The sequence below is a fragment of the Tursiops truncatus genome, chromosome 5 (genome assembly GCF_011762595.2).
Source record: "Tursiops truncatus isolate mTurTru1 chromosome 5, mTurTru1.mat.Y, whole genome shotgun sequence".
Classification (NCBI taxonomy): domain Eukaryota; kingdom Metazoa; phylum Chordata; class Mammalia; order Artiodactyla; family Delphinidae; genus Tursiops; species Tursiops truncatus.
In genome coordinates, this window is record NC_047038.1 from 108836398 (window position 1) to 108859049 (window position 22652).

At 42.1% G+C, this 22652-nt stretch overlaps 1 protein-coding gene across 13 annotated transcripts in view; it reads right to left on the minus strand.

The window, feature by feature from the left end:
• DCLK2 (doublecortin like kinase 2) overlaps nucleotides 1-2964 on the minus strand; it is a 163496-nt gene extending 160532 nt beyond the window's left edge. For 6 of the 13 annotated variants that reach the window (XR_012332142.1, XR_004526736.2, XR_004526734.2 and 3 more), the window contains exon 1: nucleotides 1622-2964. Coding sequence is in view for 7 of the 13 variants with exons in the window: in XM_033857316.2 (XP_033713207.1) it covers nucleotides 1622-2042 (421 nt within the window). In the remaining 6 variants the exon portion in view is untranslated. The remainder of the gene's footprint in view (nucleotides 1-1621) is intronic. The other 7 variants (XR_004526735.2, XM_033857311.2, XM_033857310.2 and 4 more) reach the window with 2 other exon arrangements.
• Nucleotides 2965-22652: the final 19688 nt, after the last annotated feature.

Below are 22652 nucleotides of genomic sequence, written 5' to 3' on the forward strand. Positions count from 1 at the left end.
AAATTCATTACTCAGTTTTGAAATATCTAGGCAAATGTAGCTTTTAAGTATGTAACAGGATAAAGCAATAAAGCCCTTTTAACAATGTATCTTCATTTTATTTATACTCCTCTGGTTGTCATCTCCTCCTCCGGAAGCCTTTAAAACCAAAACACTCAAGTGAGCAGAATTTGTGAAGTCACACACACACACACACACACACACTCTCTCTCTCTCTCTCTCTCTCTCTCTCTCTCTCTCTCTCTCTCTGAAAAGACAACTTAGTTTTGGCTGGGTCCTCATCTAGCCAGGGCAGGGAAGACTTTTGGTAACAGTGACTAAATAGAATCTCAACCACTTTCAGGACTCCGCAGTGTGGCTACATCAATTTATTAAAAGTGAATTGTAGATGAAAGGCCATATACTGCAGGTCCTGTATGACAAGGCCTGTTGCTTAAGTTTCCCCATGTGTAAAATGGACAGTGTCTTCAGAACATAAGAACATGATGTGCTAATATAAGAAAAATAGTTGGCTTCAAGTTCAGTTTCCTTCCCCTGCCAAGCCAACATTGCTATGACTACCATAGCAATGTGTGCCATTTGCATTAAGAAAGATGCATGAGAGCAGACTGTATGTAAACACACAGTCAGCACATACTTGGGTTCTGTCTGATCTTTATGGGTGGTGTTTACTTCTGGATATAGGTTGTTAACTACTAGTAATGCTTTCTCTCCCTGAAGTGAAAGAAGAGTAAATACTGCAGGAATTCAAGGATGACACAACATACAGCCAAGCAGTCCCTTCGAGTCAAGCACGGTTGACACCCTAGGCCTAATTTATAAGGGGCCCCACCTGCTGATTCCAATGGCCTTTGTCACCCTAACTAGCTACTTTCAGTAGGGGAGGATGCAGGAGAGATTGACCTTGATTCACCTCATTATCAACCAAACGTGGAAAACCCTTTAGCACAACTGTTCTCAATCTCTGCAGCACATTCAAATCTCCTGAGGAGCTTTGAAAACTCCAGATGCCCCGACCACAGGCCAAACCAATTACATCCAAGTATCCGGGGATGGGACCCAGACACCCATATTTCTTAAAGTCCCCAGTGATCCAAGATGCAACCAAGGTTGAGAACGACTGTCTTGGATCGCCCCTCCTGACCTCATGGAACTTCTGCTGCAAGGCAAACCAGGAAAGCCAACCTAGAGTGTTTCACAACCACGGCTTCTGAGTAAAGCAGGTGCAACAGGGTCCTGAACACTGAAACACAGGTGCCGGCACTGAGCTCCACACAGGGGGCTGAACAGACAGCTTATGAGCTAGAGGGTTACCCAGATCCTCACGTGAGAGTTTGCACTTCAAAAAAGCAAAAAACAAAAGCAAGTCCGCCAATCTTAAGAGATGTCACCAAATCCCCTTAGGATTTCTTTCTTTCTTTTCTAAGGCAAATCTTTTGGGAAGGACAGTCAAAGTATATGTGGAGGCACCCCACCCATAGAGCCTGCGGAAAAGAAGACAGAGCCGCACAACTCCTGCGGCCGCCTAGAAAACCCCCCGCAGGCTCCCCCAGCGCCGGGAGAGCGCGTGCACCTGTCGGCACGCGGGGCCGCACCTGCCGCGCCGGGCCTTCCCTCCTACCTTCCAGCAGCTCGTCCAGGCTGGTGACCTTCCGGCTGCCGTCGATGGTGTAGATGGTGCGGACACCCTGGGGCAGGTTCACGTTGTCCGACAGGGAGCGGGTGAGCTCCATAAGCAGCGCATCGAAGGACCGGAAGCGGTCGCTGGAGATGGCAAACACCAGGCCCTTGAAGTAGCGGTCCCCATTCCGGTAGAAGCGCGCCTTCTTGGCCTTCTTCTCCGAGCTCAGGGCCTGCAGGGTCCGCGTACGGTAGAAGCTGCAGTGGGCACTGTGCGCCGGGCTGGGGATGAGCCCGTTCCCCTTGGGGCCGGAGCTGCTGCTGCCCCCCGAGGAGCTGGGCGCCCCTCTCCGCGACCCCGGCCGCGGCCTTTTGTCCCGTTCCTCAAAGTGTTCCAGCTCGATACTCCTGGTGCTGGCCATCACGGCTGCTCCAGGGGCGCTCCCACGAAACACGTCCCAGCCAAAGCCTGCAGGTAGGCCAGGGTCAAGGCGAGCACCGGCTCAGGGACGTCTAACTGCGAGCAGCCTCAGAGCGCCGGGACACCCAGCTTTGGCATCCCGCCCTCTCCTCGCAGGTGGAGCCGCGGAGGCGCCGGCTGGCCCGCGCCCCCCTAAAAGTGGCCGCAGCGCCGAGCTGCCCAGCTCATTGTCCGGCGCGCCTCGCTCTGTCCCTCCCGCTCGCCGGGGAGCCCCACGCCCCCCCAGGCGCCTCCTCCACCCGGCCACGCCTCACAACTCCCTCCCGGGAGCCCGCCGGCCGCCGCCAAGTTGGGCCGCCCGAAGCTCGCCCCGGACCCGCGGGCGCGCACAAAGCTCGGGCGCCCGCCGCGGCTCGCGTCCGCCCGCCGCTCCCGGGAGATCCGAGGGGAAGGAAGGAAGGGAGGGGGAGGGGCCGCGAGCGTGGGAGAGGCGCCGCTGGGGCGTCGGCCCGGCTCCGGCCCCGGCCCGCTCACGCGCCCGGCCCGAGGCCCGGAATGCCGCGCCGCCGCCTCGCTCGCCTCCAGGCCCTGCCCGAGGGGCGGCGCGCGCTGGCTGGGGCCGAGAGCACGGTGCAGGCCAGTCCCTCCCGGAGTCTGCCCCTAGCGGGAAATAACGCAGCCCGCCTCCCCCGCAGCCGGCCGGCCCGGCCCACCCGCGAGCATCCGCCCCCGGGCCCGACCGCACCGCCTGCCCAGCCCGCTGTCAGGGCTGGAGGGGGCTTCTTGCTCCCCGAGGGATGCCAAACCCCGGAGGGAGAGAGGTGGGAGAGGAGGCTCTACAGCGCGAGAAGATCGGCCCCTCCAGGGTCCTAGGCGGCCCGCCCGCCTGACAGCCCCAACCCCGCTCCGCGCGCTGATGGGCGCAGCCGCGGCGCGCGCTCCTCCGCCTGGGAAACGGAACCGCGCAGGTCAAAAAAACTACAAAGGAAGGAGATTCAAGGGCAGGGATCACATCCCTTAGCCAGCCTCCAAATGAGGAGCCGAGGCTAAACTAGGGCAGGAACCTGAAACATGGCATTGAATTGGGGCACACTATTTATTTTTTAAAAGGAAATCTGGAGCTTTATTTAAAAATCCTTTGATAAAACAATTTCCGTTGCAGATTCGCTAACATGGTTCGTTCAGTAACTTTGAATGTGTATGATCGGAAGTTATTGTTTTTTGAGGAATTTACTTAATTAACAAATATTTATTAAAGCATGCAATGTGCCAGGCATTGTCTCCGTCTCTGGGGATGCATTCGTAAACAGAAAATCCCTGCACCCCACCCCCCTTACATTCAAGTGATGTTTATTGTTGTCAGTTTGAGCTTCTCATTAAGTAATAGGTCTAACCTTTGTAAGCACCCATCATACTCGAAGTCTTAATTTAGTAGTGCCTGGTCAACAGTAAAAGCATATTCCCCAAAGGCTTGTGAGAAATATTAGTTACTTCCCTTTTACCATTAGGGAAAGATGAAACTAAAAGAAGTTTGGTCCAAGTTACCCTGAAACCTTAGGTTATTCACCACCTGTTCTCTGAGTGGCCCTAGACAGCAAATCCAAACCGACCTGTAAGGTAAGAACATGGATGCTTTTCTTGGAATTAACTAAGTCCTGGAAGAGTATGAATAAGAGAAGGCAGAGATATATGCAGTAGTTCTTCAGCAGCTGTGAAGCTGCCCTGGCATGCAGTGCCCCAGAAGATTCCTGATTAGTGCACCATAGTTCCCCCAGGGCAGTCTCAGGGATACACCTGGGCATACCTGACTTCTAGAACCAGGACTGGAACATGCTGGGAATTCAGGGCTGATCTGAGGCTTCAACATAGTTTTCCAGGGGAAAAACTGTGAAATATAATTAGGTCCATGGCCATAATAGACCTTAACACAGACCAATTAAATCAGAACTTCTGGGGATGGACTTCTCCAACAGTAGTTTTTGGAAGTGCTTCTAATGCACAGCCAGCGTTTCCAACTATAGGCTGTAACATGAGTATTCAAACAGATCAGTGCTGCTTCTCAAACTCTCATGTATACTTACATGTAGTAGGGGAAGTCTCATAAAATGTAGATTCTGATTCAGTAGGTCTAGGGTGGAATTTGAGATTCTGTATTTCTAATAAGCTCCCAGGTAATGCCAATACAGCTGGTCTTGGTACAACACTTTGAGAAACAAGGAACTAAATGGCAAATTTCTTGAGATAAGGCTTCATTAAGTACTAGTAACTGCAGAGCCTTTCAACTTTGTAAATGGCTTAAAATGGGTGTGTTCATTTGTTTTGCTCTTACTCTTTCTTGAAAAAAAGCCCACTTTGTAATCTATTGCTGTAGTAACAAATTATCCCACACCTAGTGATTCAGGACAATAAACATGTATTATCTCAGCAGTTTCTGTGGGTCAGGAAGCTAGGAACAGCTTCCCTTGCTGTCTCATGAGACTGTAATCAAGACATTGATTGGGGCTGCAGTCATCTGAAGGTTTGGCTGGTGCTGGAAGATCTAAGATGACTGGTAGGAGGCCTAGGTTCCTGGCCATGAGCACCTCTCTGTAGGGTCGCTTGAGTGTTATCACAACATGTCAGCTGGCTTCCTCCAGAGCAAGCTCCCAGAGAGAACATGGTGGAAACCAAATGTCTTTTATGATGTAGGCTTGGAAGTCATACACTGTCATTCCTGCAATAGCCTATGTAACCTTACACAGGTTGGCCCTGTTTAACGTGGGACCTGACTATACAAGGATGACTACCAGAAGCTCATTGAGGTCACCTTGTAGGCTGGTAGCACAGGTTCAATCAAACAAGCTTTAGGACATAAACATATTTTCTCACTCAAAGATTCCTGATAAAAGATTTCACCCTTCTTAAACAGTGAATACAATGATATAATATGCCAGTATTTTAGCATGATTCCCAAACATTATATCCCTAAGTTAACAAAGATTACTGCTTTTCAAGAGGGGCTGGGGGAGAAGAGAAAGTATTTCCAAAGCTGTTACCTAATTTTAAAAATCATTTTGTTCCTGCTCTTTGCATTAATTTGTTTGAAGAACTTTATCTCTGACCTTCATATAAGAATTAAGATGCAATCACCTTTCATAAAATAGTTGCTTAGTGAATATGGTATATATCAAGACCCAGCTGGCCAAAATTTGAAGACAATTAGGGCAGAAAAAAATTAGTTTCAGCATTACAATTCTAATGCCAACAAAATTTGAGGGTTCTAGGTAGGCAGGTATTAATTTGGGTTGTTACTTCATGATTTAAGGTTTATAGAGCCAAAACAAATTCTCCCCTTTCACGGGGTTGCAGAATGTGCAGAGTAAGATATTTCAACTGGCATGTCCTTTGCTGAGATGCCCCCTTTCTTTTCTAACCAAGAAACACTACCTGGGACTTCCCTGGTGCTCCAGCGGTTAAGACTCTGTGTTTCCACTGCAAGGGGCACAGGTTCGATCCCTGGCCAGGGAACTAAGATCCCACATGCCGCACTGTATGGGGCGGCCAAAAAACGAAAAAAAAAGAAAAAACACTATCTGATTTGCTAATCATTCATCCTTCCAGAGATGATCTATTTCTTCTTGGTGGTTGCCTACTCTGTCTGCCAGGTCATGATTTTAGGGGCTTTATTAGGAGAGGCTGGCTCTACCTCTTTACCATCTTACTTACCATGGCCTGCCTTGACCATTGCTCCTGTTGGTTATGAATTCTCTATACCCTTTCCTAACCCCTCTTAGTCTAACAGTTATCTGAATAAAACCTGTCGTGCAGAGAACTTTAAAAATGGCTTCATCTCTATGCTACAGAGAATCCAAGAATTTCAATCCAAAATCTCTTCTCCATTTTTTTTTTTTTGTTTGTTTGCAGGATTAGAAAGGACTCCTTTCTGCTCTTGATATATAATAATTTTAAATCGCAAAGTATCTAGTGCACGTGAAAACTTTCTTGATGCTATCCAAGAGGGATCTTCTAAAAACCACTTGGGGCAGAAACATTCAACCAGGCTTGAAGGAAAGGTAATTAATTGTTCTTTGTTCTCTATACTTCTCTTCAGATTTCACAGATTAGCAATACAATTTTACAATTTTATGGCTGCCTTTAGCCAAGTGGTAACTTCCTCCCCCAGCCCCCTCACTCCCCCATCTCCACCTTGATTAAGAAATACCATAACAATTTTTATTTGGCATAATTTGTTTAAATGAGATTTATCTACTCCATACTTCCTTATGGAGCTTTACCTAAGAAACTTGCATTGAACATCTCCTGGTTTTGCTTCACGCTACTTCACTTCTCAAATGCATTGGCTAGTCTTCACTTTTGGCCAGAACCTTCTGCTTTCAGAGGCAGTTTTCCAGCTACTCCATTACTTATTACATAAAGAGTGCTTACAAACATTTTAGACGGCACCGTGCTGAGACTTTCTGCTGTCTCATGTTTTCATTTCTGTTCACTGCGTGCCAAGCGTTTCTCACAGAAGCAAAAGTGATGAAACAACTATTTTCAGTGAAAGGGCCCAGTGACTATGAACTTGAATTTTTGAAACTTAGCATTATTTTTTATTTCATAATCTTTAATGGTTATAAATTCTAGTATTTTCAGTCGCACTTTAACGGGAAAGAGTATAAAGCCAGGAGGTTCAGAAAGAGACTATCTACCCGTACTTACCCCTAATCTGCACCCAGACTGGAAAAAGATTCAGACGAAAAGCATTTTACAAATATAATGACTTTGCAAATGTATATGAGGGAATGATTAAAACTACATTTTCAGGTACAGAAAATTGATTAAGTCTTTCAAAAATTTCAAGTTTAATTTTTTTTTTTTTTTTTTTTTTGCAGTACACAGGCCTCTCCCATTGCAGAGCACAGACTCCAGACACGCAGGCTCAGCGGCCATGGGTCACAGGCCCAGCCGCTCCGCGGCATGTGGGATCTTCCCAGACCGGGGCATGAACCGGCGTCCTCCGCATCGGCAGGCAGATTCCCAACCACTGCGCCACCAGGGAAGCCCTCAAGTTTAATTTTTTAATGAAAATATCATGAATGGAAGAAAAATTCAGATATGCATGCTTTAAATGTATATAGCACACAAACGCTTTTTTTCTATGAGAAAACTGTGGTTTAATAGCTCTACTGATAGTTCTGTTGGTCCATGTCACTTCCACAAAGTATGTAGTCAAAGACTTCCACTTTTCATGTTTATTCTGTGTATTCAAAATTATACTCAGTTATTTTGTCATTTACTAGTTCAGCTGCAATAACTGTTAAAATGAAAATAATAGAAGCATTAAATTTATGAAGTAAATTTCTTTTTAGAAATTTGAACTTTTTTCCCTTTAAATCTCCTTAAGAAGAAAATCTAGGCAGGTAGTAGTATCCCTACTTTCCAGATAAGGGAATGGAGACATAGCCAGTGATTTTCAACAGTTATTTAATTATTTGATATTTAATAATATCAAAAGTGGAAACCATGGAAAATTACTATAGTACTCTCATTTTGTTTGTGTAAAATCAGATTTCTCAAACCCAATATAAAATTTACTCTTTGAATGTAGACTTTTTTGATTCATTTAAAATTCAAAAAGAATTATTATATTTATCTTAAAATCAATCATGATTTTAGTGGTTTCCTCCTCTCCGTAGCATCTTTCATGTTTATATAAATACTGAATATGGCAAACTGTGTTCCTGTCATTCTATATATTAGCTTAAAATAATGATGGTCATGAGTACTTAAAGGATAATAAAGCTTTTACAATGATTGATAAGTAGTTATGACCTAGTTAAAGAAACAGATAATAGACGAGGAAATAGGAAAGATTAAGCAGCAGAGATAGAAATTGACTCCAGGGTATGCTAACTCTAGAAGATGTTCTTATCAAGCTTTCAAAATTCATTAATCACAGGGAGGTCTCTTTAGAAATTTATAATTAAAAATTAATGATCTTTATACCTACAGTAGGTTTATAATGCAAATTATAATTAGCTGGTTATGTTAGGATAAATGTTTTATACCTCATACACATATTTGAAATATTCAAATGTTGAAACAATTTATTTATCTTATATACAGGAATAATGATACTATGCAGGCTTGGTCAGTCCCTTTTAGTAAATCTGTACTCATTTGGCTATGCATTTAGTTAAAAAAATAGCTTTTCCTTGATACTTCCCAGAGTCCTATCTGAAATAACTGCTATTGATCATAATTTACTGTTCATACAAAAGATTTGTTATCTATGCATGTATGTCTGTGTTTGTGCACTTGTTTGTGTGTGTATATATGTTTTATATATGCATATATATAATGTACATATAAAACATTTAAGGTGAAGAGGTATATGCATGTGATTACCTGATAGAGTATATCTTAATGTAACTGATATGTTCATTTTTAATAGCTTGGTAACAATATAAAATTACATTTCTTTCAGTATTACAATTAATTACTATTTATTACTATTATTACAATAATACAGGCATACCTCAGAGGTATTTCCAGTTCAATTCCAGACCACTGAAATAAAGCGAATATCACAATAAAGTGAGTCACACAAATTTTTTGGTTTCCCAGTGCATATAAAATTTATGTTAACACTATACTGTAGTCTATTAAGTGTGCAATAACATTATGTCTAAAAAAATGTACATATATTAATTAAAAATACTTTTAAAGAAATTTATCCACATTCAATATCAGAAAAATCTGTTATAATAATTGAAGAAAGCCTTAAAGAGTTACTAATAATTATTTGGAGCAAATGAATGACTTTAAAAGGTCTGTATTGGATCACAGACTAAATGGTCTTAGCCAGCTCTGAAATTATTTTTTCCTCTCTTAGTTATCATTCTATCTGATAGACCTAAACAATCTTTACCCCAAGTTTTCTGTTTTTTAAAAATAATTTTTAACAACCTCAAACTGACAGAAAAAAAATGCAAGTTCAGTACAAAGCATTTTTTTCTGAATTATTTGAGAACAAGTTGCCAACATGATGTCTCGTCATCCCTAGATAATTTACTGTGTATTTTTTACAAATAAAAACATTCTCCTACACAGCACGATGCAGGTATCAAAGTCAGGAAGTTAAGACTGGTAAATTGCTACCACCTAATCTTTGGAACCCATTCAAATTTTTCAGATGCCCTAATAATGTCCTTTTAAGCAAAAGGATCCAGTTCAGAACCACACCATGTGCTTCTCTATGTTGTCTCTTTAGACTCCTTTGCCTAGAACAGTTCCTTAGCCTTTCCTAGGCCTCCATGACCTTGACACTTTTGACGATTACCAGCCAGTTTTTTTGGCCGCGCCATATGGCATGCGGGATCTTAGTTCCCCTAACAGAGATTGAACCCGTGCCCCCTGCATTTGGAGCGCACAGTCTTAACCACTGGACCGCCAGGGAAGTCCCCCAGCCAGTTATTTTGAAGAGTCCTTCAGTTGGGTTTGTCTGATTCTTCCTCAGGATTAGATTTAAGTTATGCATCTTTGGCATGAATATCAGAGAAGTGATGCTGTGCTCTTATTGTATCATATGGGGGGGTCAATTTCAATTTGTCTCATCACTGATGATGTTCCCTTTGATCACCTGATTTAAGTGGTACCTGCCAGGCTTAAGTTTACTCTTTTTTCCTTTGTAATTAATAAGTATTTTGTCAAAAGACACCTTGTAACTTACGTAAATATCTTATTATTCCTCAAACTTTCAATCTATTCATTTATTTTACCATTTTGGACTCACGGTGTCCTATTTTAGTCAATTACTATCATTATTTATTTTAATGCTTAAATCATCCCCAGTTTGGCCAATGCATTCAAGCTGACTTCTATGCCCTTTTGCTGTCCCCATAATTTTCTGGCACTTCCTTACCTTTGGTTATATGTTCTGGACTCATGTGGTGCTTTCTCTGCCCTAGCCCTGGAATCAGTCATTTTCCTTCCTGTGATAAATAATGATATTTAGGAGCCAAGACTGGGTAATAGGTGTGCTCATTGCCACTGAGTTTCAGCTCCTCCTGGGCTTCTCAGTGGATGGAGCTAGGAAATGTATGTATACACATACATGTATCTTGAAAACCATCAGTCACACCACAGCCCACTTCCCCACAGAAGTCCTCCTCACCCCTGTACTGGGCCACCTCCTGCATGGGTGCTTTCCTTATCCTACTCGGACTTGGATGCTACACACTGGGTGGTCCTCCTGTGCAGACCCTCCTCACCCTGCTCAGGCTCTGATACTTCCCACAGGCCAGTCCTCCTATGTGTTGACTTTCTCACCCCACCTACGATGCCTGGCTGCCACTGCTCCCTCCTTACCTAAATGCCTTCCTAGCCTTGCTTGGCGTCAAACACCCTGCTCTGGTCCACCATGACTACCCCCTTGGCCCCAACTAATGGCTTTAGGACTGAATTGTTTGGGAAGGGAAAGAGGAAGAGCTAATTTTTTTCTTGAAGTTTATTTTACTCTCAGTGTGTCCTCTAGAATACAATCAACAGACCTCTAACGAGCTATTTTGTTCTCGGCTCACCCATTGTCTCTTCCCCCTGCCCCCAGTGTCATGCCCTGATTTTTACTCTGGTAAAATATTCTCTTATACTCTCGGTATATGTGTTTTAGGCAAGACTGACTTCACCCTTGCTCCAGGGATGGGCATGTGATTCAGTCCTGGCAAGCTGACCACATTCTCTTGGCCTTAGTGATTAGCATTACCTTTTACTCTGTTGCTTAGACCAAAAACAAGACAAAAACAAAAAACAAATCATGCACTCATCCCTGACTTCTTTCTTTCTCCATACCCCACATTCATAAGCAAAATACTTTCCTTCAAAATATACCCCAGATAGAATCATTTCTCTCTGCCACATACAGAAGTATCCTATTCTAAGCCATCTTCATCTCTCACCTGACCTGTCTGTCCCACTGTAGAGTATTCTTCACACAGCAGCCAGAGTGAGTCTTTTAAGACTTTAAGACAGATTATGTCACTCTGTTCAGTAGGCATCATAGCTTCCCCTTACACTCAGAACAATATCTAATGTCCTTACATTATGGCCATCAAGGGCCTACATCAGGACCTACATCACCTGAAGAAGTTATAAAACTACAGATGCCTGTGCCCATCCCCGAGTGAAGCTGATTTAATCGACCTGGGGTATACCCTGGACATTGGTTTCTTTTGAAAAGTCCCCAGTGATTCTAAGAGCTGAGAACCATCTGGCCCTGGCTATCAGTCAGGCTCATGTGTATCCCCCTAACCACCACTTGCTTTAGCCACCTGGGCCCCTCTGCTGTTCCTGGAGCATGCCAAGCATGATCCCACCTCAGGGTCTTTGCATTGCTGGATACCATGACTTCTGACACTAACTGCCCAGAATTCAGTCAAACTTCACAGGTTAAGAGCATAGTCCTTCGTAAAGCTGCCCTTGATTCCATCAGCAGCAGCAAGCTCAGGGGTTCCCAGGTCACCCACTCTGAGTAACTGGCTACTGGGGACACGCTACCTCCTCAGATTTCATGATTCACTAGAACGAGTCATAGAACTCAGGAAAACACTATACTTATGGTGACAGTTTTATTACAGCAGAAAGAATACAAACTGGGTCCAGCCAAAAGAAGAGAAGGAGGGGCTTCCCTGGTGGTGCAGTGGTTGAGAGTCCGCCTGCCGATGCAGGGGATACGGGTTCGTGCCCCGGTCCGGGAAGATCCCACATGCCGCGGAGCGGCTGGGCCCGTGAGCCATGGCCGCTGAGCCTGCGCGTCCGGAGCCTGTGCTCCGCAACGGGAGAGGCCACAGCAGTGAGAGGCCCGCGTACCGCAAAAAAAAAAAAGGAAGAGAGGGCGAGGTCTGGGAGGGTCTCAAATGCAAATCTTCTGTATCCTCTCCCCACAGGGTCAGGAGGCATCAACATGTAACAATATGCACAGAATACTGTTAACCAGGGATGCTTACTCCAGCTTCGTTATCTTGCATATTTACTGAGATTTCACTATGTAGGTATGATTGATTGAATCATTAGCCATATGATTAAACTCAGCCTCCAGTCCCCCTCCCCTCTGGGGAGATCGGGCTGATATCACACGGCTCAATTCCCCAACCCTTGATTTTTGGTGTGGCCAGACCCCCTATGAGCCATCTTCTTAGCATAAACTAAGGGGCCCAACATGAGTCACCTCATTAGCATAAACTATCAGGGTTCACCATGAATGATAAAAATACTCCTATTACTCAGGAAGTTCCAAGGATTTAGAGGTTACTTCCCAGGAGCCAAGGACAAAGGCTGGTCAAATTCTTTTTTTTTTTTTTTTTTTTAACATCTTTATTGGAGTATAATTGCTTTACAATGGTATGTTAGTTTCAGCTTCACAACAAAATGAATCAGTTATATATATACATATATTCCTATATCTCTTCCCGCTTGCGTCTCCCTCCCTCCCACCCTCCCTATCCCACCCCTCGTGGCGGTCACAAAGCACCGAGCTGATCTCCCTGTGCTACGCGGCTGCTTCCCACTAGCTATCTACCTTACGTTTGGTAGTGTATATATGTCCATGCCTCTTTATCGCTTTGTCACCGTTTACATTTCCCCCTCCCCATAGCCTCAAGTCCATTCTCTAGTAAGTCTGTGTCTTTATTCCTGTTTCACCCCTAGGTTTTTCATGTCATTTTTTTTTTTTTTGGTTACATGATCTAATAAAACTCTTATTTGCTCAAGCCAGGTTGAGTTGCATTTTCTGTCACTATCAAGAGTCCTTTGTGACACACAAATCAATTGTTTTTCCTGACTCCTATGTCTTCCCTTTAGTTCATATTGGGTGTAATTGTTGGTTGGGTCAATCTTCTTAAACAACAGTTCTGATCTTGTCACCCCATTGTTGAAACACCTCCAGCAATGAGTTACTTGAGGTGCTTTTTCTTTCTCGACTAGTCCAAAATATTCAGTCTGACATTCAAGGCCTAGGTCATCTGGCTCTGTTTCTTTGATCTCCCACAACTAGTCCTTAGATATACAACTTAACCAAAATGGACCACTTGCTTTTTCTTGAATGCTTTTTGCCTTTTCCCACTCTCTGCCTTTGTTAGATCATCCCGTTTGTTTGGAATGGCCAACCCCTCCCCCCACCTGCCAAATTGTACTCCTTTCCCTCTTCCGTGAATTCTTCTCTAATAATCCCAGCTGTAAGCAATTTCTTGCTATAAATTCTTCACCAGTAGCACGTTCTTTGCATTTCTCTAGTAATACCTCTCACATCTTTTTTTAATTAATTAATTTATTTATTATTTTTGGCTGCATTGGGTCTTCATTGCTGTGCACGGGCTTTTCTCTAGCTACGGTGAGTGGGTCTTCTCTTGTTGCAGAGCACGAGCTCTAAGCTTCTCTTGTTGCAGAGCACGGGCTCTAAGTGTGCTGGCTTCAGTAGTTGTGGTACACGGGCTTAGTTGCTCCATGGCCGTGAGATCTTCCCAGACCAGGGCTCGAACCCGTGTCCCCTGCATTGGCAGGCGGATTCTTAACCACTGCACCACCAGGGAAGTCCCTCACATCTTATTTTTAATATTTGTCCTTTATTGATATTTGTACACTTCCATTATACTAATTCAATCTATATTTAATGAATTCTTACAATGCTCTAAGAATATAAATATGAATAATTAGTTTATGCCCCAAAGCAGTCAGTTATCTAGCAAAAGAGGAAAATATATCTTTTATCAACTGATTTTTATCAACCAGCCATTATCTCTCCAAATATTTTATCTCCCATATCCTGTCTATTCTCTCATTCTAGAATTGCTGTTAGATGTAAGTTGGACCTTCAAAATTTTTTCTCCATGCCTTTTCATATTTTCTATTTCTTTAACTGTCCTACAGTGAGGAAAATTTGTTCAAATGTATCTTCAAGTTTACTAATTCCTTCTTCAGCTGGCTCTAATCTGCTGCTTAAGCCATTTGTCCAGTGGTAAATTTAAATGACTATTCATTTCTAAATGTGTAACCGAGCAAAGATTCGTGTGCCTGCAGCTCAGAAAGCCAGACTCTGACAGTGGGAGTTTGCAACGAAGAAAGGATTTATTGCAGGGCGCCAGGCAAGGGAGTGGGAGACAAGCCTCAGATCCACTCCAACTTGGTCCTTGAGTTAGGGGGTATTTTTAAGGGGGAAGAACAAAGAAGCTGGGGTTAATCATCGTCTTGTGACATATCTTAATCATAGTTTTGGGAGTCAGGATGTCTCTGGTTTACGATATCTTTTGGCCGGGTGGTCTATGGCTCAGAGATCTGTTAGCTCATCTTGCCCTGGAGAAACAACCTGAGCTTGTACGTTTAATGGTGACATCAACAATTTTAGAATATTAACAATATTATCAATAACAAAAATCTCAGTCATCTGATTCTGGTGGATTAGTGTTCAGTTAGCACAGGAGTGAAGTCAGATGGGACAAAAAAGGCAATAAAATTTGGATAGAGAGATAAATCATTAACTCTGCAAGGGAACTCGGTTTTAAAGGGACTTGGCTTCAGATGTTCAAATTTGTTCAAAATTTTTGGCTTTTCTTTTATAGTGAATTGCCATTTGTTTGTTTTTTCAATGCCTTTTAGATTTTCAAAATTTAAAACACATACTTAGGTTATGGTCTCTTTCAGATTGTTTTTCTATATACCAAATTTTGAGATTAAAAAATCTTCTGTTTATATCCCTGATTCTTTTTTTTTGCATTCTATGTGAATTTCTATTATGAGCTCCCCTGCAGTGAGGCTCATTTTTGTCTGTGCTCATTCCATGCTGCATGGGTAGCAGAGTTTAATATTAACATCCTCCTGGTGTACTGGAGGCAACACTCGTCCAGGATAATTTCTAGGCTTGAGGTTTCCTGCAGGATCAGGTAAAGTAAATTCAGATTAAACACCAATGAAAGCAATAGGTTTGGAATTTTTATTTTTCACAGAAGTCGTGTTTTTTCCTACACAGAGTTAACTGTCATTTCTTGATATGGTTGGCTGAGATTTTTGGTCTTCTTTGGCTGGGATTGTAGCTTTGGAGAGTCCTGGCCTTATGTAGGCATCTCTGTTCCTGCTCCCCTTCAGGTGGGCCGAAGACGGCTTTTGTTCCTGATGGGCATTAAAACCCTGGTCTTACCAAATCAATGCCACTGTTTCCATCAGCTTCCCCAAGTTGTCACAGTCTCAATTCTTATATTTATCACTCTGGCTTTCAATTCCCTATGTATATACTTGAGGACTCCATTTCTTTCAGATAAAAATTAACTGTAAAGACTTTTTGTTGTTGTTATTTTTTATCCAGTGTTCCTAAGGGTTTATAGCTACTGGGATTCCTTGTTATCTTAGTCTACCACAGTGCTGGAACCACATTAAAAATAGATATGTATCCATCTACAAAATATCTGCCCCACCAGATGACAACCTGATACATGCCATAACAGAAAAACAAAAGAAATCCTTTGGAAATTCTTAAAAGGTAGTAATCAATTGTGATTGCACGGTTTGAGAAAATCTTAATTTGGTAGCTGTCTTAGTCTGTTTGGGCTGCTTAACAGAAAACCACAGACTGGGTAGCTTATAAACAACAGAAATGTATTGCTCACAGTTCTGGAGACTGGAAGTCTGAGATCAGGGTGCCAGCATGGTCAGCTGAGGTCTCTCTTCCAGGATGCAGAATTCTCGTTGTATCCTCACATGTGAGAAAGGGCTAGGGAGCTCTGTAGGGTCTCTTTTAAAGGGCATTAATCCTATTCATGAGGGCTCCACCCTCATGACCTAAGCACCTCCTAAAGGTCCCACCTCCTAATACTATCACATTGGGCATTAGGATTTCAACATATGAATTTGGAGGGAACACAAACATTCAGACCATAGCAGTAACTAACAATTGAATTGGGCTTTGAAGAATGCACAGGATTTTGGCATGAAGAGAGGGAGAGGTAGGGTCTTGTGGGGGAAGCCCAGGTAAGGAATGAGCAGTCATGAACATTTATATTATTTTCATGCATTCAGTCCTATGTGGTTGGATCTGTGTGTGGCTTATTGGCTTGTAGTCTTGGGGTACGTGCCTGGAATCATCCCAGCATCTCCATACAAGTCCTTGCATTGTGCTCTGTGTGCCATATACACTAAATATTTACTGGATGAACAAATATACGTGAGAGAATGTTTCCAAAGTAAGGAATAGAGGCTGAATATATTCAACCTCACTCTATGTCAGTTTGCTCACCTACAAACAAGAGGTTCACCTACAAACAAGACAGTAGCGCGGTATGACTTAAAATTCCTTTTGGTTCCAGCATTCTATGATAATACTTTGTACAACTTAGTGCCAATCCTAATTAGTTCCAATTTAAGCAAGGAAACATCTGGATGACTTTTTGTTAGGGTTAAGTGGATTTGGTTGTCGACATGCTACAGGGAAAGAGAATGAAAAGTAGTCTTGAAAAATGCTGTTTAATGTGGAACAAAGAGGATCAGAGGTTGACCCACTGCAGGGCTATATTCTTATAATCTACTCAGAGTTGCTGCTATCCTGGTCTAGATAAAGAGCCATTGCCTAGAAGTTCCCTTTTGAGATTCCAGTTTTCAAAAGCCTTCTCTGTATGCAACCTTAAGTTTCTAAAAATAAACAAAATAGGAAGACTTCTCCTTGGAGGAAACATTTAGCAATAATAACCACAAAAGTTTGAAAGGGAAATTCATTGTCCAAAAAAAGGAAGGAGAAAAAAAATCTAGATTTCTTCTATTTTTTAAAACTTATTTTACTTCCTGAGCTTTGTAAAAGCTGCTTAGATAGACACAAAAGGGAAATGAGACAGTCAAGAATATTTCAGTTTGTATTTGAACAAAACAACCATCACTACCTCATTTAGGAATAATTTTTTAAAAAAGAAAAAAACCATTAAAGTTTGTTTTTGTGACATCCACAATGCATTTATTCATTGATTCATTCTTTTATTTATCAAACTTTTCATTGAGCATCTAATATGTGTAGGATGTTATACTAGGCACTAGGTTGGAGATGTGACTTAACTGGTAATTCTATAGTGATCATTCAACATGGTAAACTCAGTCTTTCCTTCTGTGTGTCGGGCATTGTGGACTTGCTAATTCAACTTTTATTTGATCATCCTTCTAGTATGTTTTTCTATACTGCAGAGTTTGGAATGCTGAAAATTTCATTTCCCGTGGTAGTTTCTTCCAATTTGGTGCACTTGCATGAGATTTGGGAGGCAGAAGTGGAGGCCATTTTCTTGACTTTTGCCTTATTCCATTGGCAAACAAGGTCATAAAATATGAAGTTTTCTGCTAGTGGTGTTACCGTGTCCATTATCCAGGTCTCTATGTATTCACAGGTGTTGCTGTGGAGAGGAAGCTGAATGCCACGTTCAACTTCTTCATTCCCACTTCCTCATTTCTCCACTTCAGTTATGACCATATGTTCTTGAGCTCAATTGTTCAAATAGTAGCCTCAGAGGAATAGCTTCCCAGTGAGTTGGTTCTAAGGAGTGGTTCTACATTTCATTTCTAGAGAGCAAGCTCTGCCAAGCATTTTATTAGCACCTAATTCCATGTGTTAAGTCCTTTTCTGTTTAAAATGTGAAGAGTGGTTTCTGTTTCCTGCATTGAGTCACGCCCAACACACCCTCCAATGTTATTTAGGGATAATAGTAGGACTCTTGGAGATTCAGCATTTGGGGATGTTTTTGTTATAACAGATCCCTATATATTTAGTTTCTCATTTCTTACCAAATATTGCAGTGAGAATTACAACATACAGAAGTAAGTCAGACAGAGAGAGACAAATATATGATATCGCTTATATGTGGAATCTAAAAAAAATGAAACAAATGAACTTATTTTCAAAACAGAAACAGACTCACAGACTTAGAAAACAAACTTATGGTTACCAAAGGGAGAAGGTGGGGGAAGGGATAAATTGGGAGTCTGGGACTGACATATATATATATATATATATATATATATATATACACATACACATTGCTATATTTAAAATAGATAATTAGGGAAGCTGGCGGTCCAGTGGTTAAGACTCCGCACTTCCAATGCAGGGGATGCAGGTTCGATCCCTGGTTGGGGAACTAAGATCCCCCGTGCCGCATGGTGTGGCCAAAAAAATAAAAATAAAAAATAAAATAGATAACCAACAAGGACCTACTGTATAGCACAGGGAACTCTGCTCAGTATTCTGTAATAACCTAAGAGAATTTGGAAGAGAATTTGGAAGAGAATAGCTATATGTGTATGTATAACTGAATCACTTTGCTGTACACCTGAAACTAATACAACATTGTGAATCAACTCGACTCCAATATAAAATAAAAATAATTTAAAAAAAAGAACATACATGTATCAGGTGGGTCACTGGAATTGGCAATGTGCTGTTGAGGTTAAAAGCACTGGCCCCAAGTCAGATAACCTGAGGTTCCCCAAGAGAATATGAGCTTCTTGAGAACTGGTTCACCATGGATTCCCCAGGTTCTAAAACAGTGCCTGGCAAAAACCAGACCCTTATCATACATTTCCTTTGCATAGATTAGTTTGCCTCCTCTAACCCATACTAGCCAAATTACACAGCCCCACTGGGAAGGCAGATTACACAGCTGGGGGTACCGTACTTTGCCTGTGGAGCCAGGCAGATTAGGCCTGGGTACCAGGGCTGCCATAGGTCCTGCCATCATGGCTGTAATAGAGGTTGTGTCCACGCCGGGCCCTCCTTCGTGGGGGTTCTGGAAGGGCTCTGGGAGTTTGGAAATGAGTGACAGTGGCTGGGGCTCTTCATGGAGCAAGCAGGCAGACCCGAGCAAACCTGGGGGTGTGCACATCCTGGGCCTAACATGCCCATTTGCATTCACATACAGGGCGTGAATCATCAGCTATACAGTTCTTCTGCCAGCCCAGTCCAGGAAAAATACAACGTTTTCATTCTTTGGTGAGAGGAGTGTTTCTGTACCTGCTGATGATCACCTGATTGCCACTGGCCAGACACCAATATTATTCCAAAGACACAAAATATTTTTTCTTCAACTAACATAGCTTCCCAGCATGATGTGGAGTGAGCATTTGGAGTATAATGAGTAAAGGGATCCCATCCTAGCCACGTGGCTTGGGCAATATCAGACTTCTCTAAGCTTCAATTCCCTATGTGCCGAATGGGGAAAAGGATGGTCACCAGGTAGTTGTGAAGATTACGTTTCTGGATACAAAACACAGGTCCTCCCCTGACTTCTCCAACTTAAGAATGAACCCAGTAATCTGTGCTCTCCCCGCCCCACCAGACTCTTGAGTCACTCCCTAACCTTCATCTCATTGGTTCGTGCAGTGTGTCATTCATGTGAGATATTTGTGCATGATTCACTGAGCACCTGCTATGGTAAGATATTGCAGTGGAGGCAAAGTGGCACCCAAAGATGGGCGGAGCCAGCGAGGGACTGGCCCTTGGAGCCCCAGCCCATGCCCCAATGTCCTTGGAGGAGATAATATTCCACCAGCCTCATCACATCCCACCACCCACAGCAGGCCATAGTATTTTGGTTTTTTCTACAGGTTTTTTGGGCAAAAGCTGTATTCCTTGAGAATCCACTTAAAAATCCTTTTTACAAATAAGGCCTCAAGGATAGTGGCATTCTTTCAAAGTAGTAATCAGTGGCGGCTCATTAACTCCTCCTGTTTATCTCATACTCTGTTGCATCTTTTTCCTGGTGGCTTCAGGCTCTCCCAGGAAGAGGAAGTCTGCAGAACTGCCCTCCAGGGGCCCACAGAGTGAGATAGAGTTGCCTTTCCTATTTACTCTTAACACTTCTTAATTTTTAGCGCTATGGGTAAAATCTTCTTATTCTTTCCCCTGAAGAAGAAAAGGGTAATATTTTTCACTTTGTTTTGCAAAAATGTGTTGGTACGACTTAGCTTCTAATTACAGCTTCACCATCATGATATCATAATGGTTGCTTCAAAGACCATGAAATAATAGATTTTGAGGAGTATAACACATTTGATGTACAGGAGTACATCTGTAATTACTGTATACATTCTAATTACAATGCTTCTTACCTAGGTATTCTTGCTCAAGGGAAAAAAAAAACTGCTTCTATTTTCAGTTAACCTATTTATACTCTGAGGCCTAAACCTGCCTAGTGAAACATGGACTCTGGCATCGATGTCCTTTCTAGTAGCCCTACAAAGGTGACTTGAGTGTACAAACTGGCAACACAATGTGATTGCCTTAAATTATATAAAAATTTTATACACGATCTCAAATGTTAGAATCATTTTTTTAAACTGAAGTATATTTGATTTACAACATTGTGTTAGATTCTGGTGTACAGCAAAGTGATTCAGTTATACATATATATATTCTTTTTCATTATAGCTTATGAAAGGTATTATGTATAGCTTATACAGGATATTGAATATAGTTCCCTGTGCTATATGGTAAGTCTTTGTTGTTTATCTGTTTTATATATAGTGGACTGTATCTGCTAATCCCAACCTCCTAATTTATCCCCCCTTTCCCCTTTGGTAACCACAAGTCTGTTCTCTGTGTCTGTGAGTCTATTCCTGTTTTGTAAATAAGTTCATTTGTATCAGATTTTAGATTCCACAAATAAGTGATAACATATGATATTTATCTTTCTCTGTCTGACTTACTTCACTTAGTATGATAATCTCTAAGTCTATCCATGTTGCTGTAAATGGCAGTATTTCATCAAATGTTAGAATCTTAACCCTGATTCTCTAGCAAACAAATACCCAACCCATCTAAGGAAGTGGGCTAATTTTTACCTTTCTGCTTAGCTCACTTCTCTAGGGTGTGAGGGTGGAGAAAAAACTCACGGGAGTCAAAATAAGCTCACGATAATCTGTTTCCATCTAATTAGAATTAATTCACTGATCTCATTGGCTAATTTTTCAGAAAATACAAGGTAAAAATCATGTCACTTTTGAAGTGGCTTCTGAATTTGTTTGCCTCATGAAAAGTATAGAACTTACTCAAAAAACTCCAGTCGAAACTGTCAACATCCTTACTCCGTAATGTTTCTGACACCTTGAGTACTATTTGAACATGTGGGGCTGACGAATTATAAGTAGAGATAAAATATTTAGAGTCATTATTTTGTTTCATGTCTTGAAAAAACAGAAATGGTAGGAAGGACACAGAAGAAGGAGTCAGAAGAACAGAAGGATAATCTTGGCTCTGCCATTTCCTAGTCTCTCAAGCAAATCACTTAACCATTCTGAACTGCAGTGTCTTTATTTAACAAAATACAGATGATGTGTTTTCTCAGTGGTATGGTTTAGCAATTCTGAAAAAAAAATTGTGTATTCTTGGCATGAGCAAGTAGGTCAGTATATTGAGGATAAGGGGAGTCAGGTTTTTCATTGTAAGAAAAGGGGGTTACAAACAGGAAAAGGGAGAAACAAGAAGGAACCCTGGAATGTTGGGTTAGTACTGGAGGTATCAGGATGAATTCATTTTAGGAGAGCAAGAGTGACAACGAGAGAACAAAAGAGAGAGAGAGGAAAACAATCAGAAAAAGAAAAGGAGGCAGAGGAGGAGAGGAAAGGGGGAGAAGGGAGGGAGGAAGGAGGAACGAAGGAAGGAAGGAAGCTAGGTAAGGCTGATTCTAGCATTGAGTAGGAAAAGAACAAGATTCCAGATGTGCCTGGAATAACTTCATGTGCCCCAGGAACCAGGCAAACTGAAGTCCCTGAGAATCTGCAATAATCTTGGAAAGGGATTGGACCATGTGGGTTGGGTGGCTTGAAATACTTATATCTGAATCTCAAAAGACCAGGTTCCAATCTGAACTAAACATAGGGAGGCCAAATTAAGGCATTCTAATGATATTATTTCCCTTAGATTTCCCAGATCTGATGGGACCAAGACCTTTGGGTCTTCCTCTACGTTATCCCAATTATCATGAAGTATGATGTAAAGCAAAAGAAAAAAGGATTTGATTATACCACTTTCTATGTTGCAGATAATTCTCACTTGGAACCCAGTGGAGCTACCTTGATTCTTAATTTCCATTGCATCTACTCGCCAAACAATTTTAAGATTCAGTGATGGCTTCTCACTACTCTTAGAAGAACAGTCAGACCCCTTACCATAGTTTGTAAAGCCCTGTACAATGTGGTTCCAGCCTTGGCACTCAGACCCAGCCCCATGTGCCTTGGCCACTCCACACTACACTGACGTGTCCTTAGGTTAAGCTTTGTCCTCCCTCAGGGCCTTTGCTTATGCTGTTCCCTCTGCTTGGGATGCTCTTCTCTACCCTCTTTGTTGAGCTAACTCCTATTCTTACTTGTAATATCAGCTTAAAGTTTGTTTCCTAAAAGATGCCCTCCCTATCCTACTAGTCTAGGTTTCCTAGTCTTCTCCTTTTACATATTTAACAAAATTGACATTTAAATATTTGTTTTTACAATTATTTGTTTTATTTCTGACTCCACACAAGATTTATAAGCTTTATAAGATCAGGGATAAAACAGTGCCTTGCTAATGGTAGGGGCTCAATACTTGTGGAAGGAAAGAAAGTCAAGAGAGAAATAATTC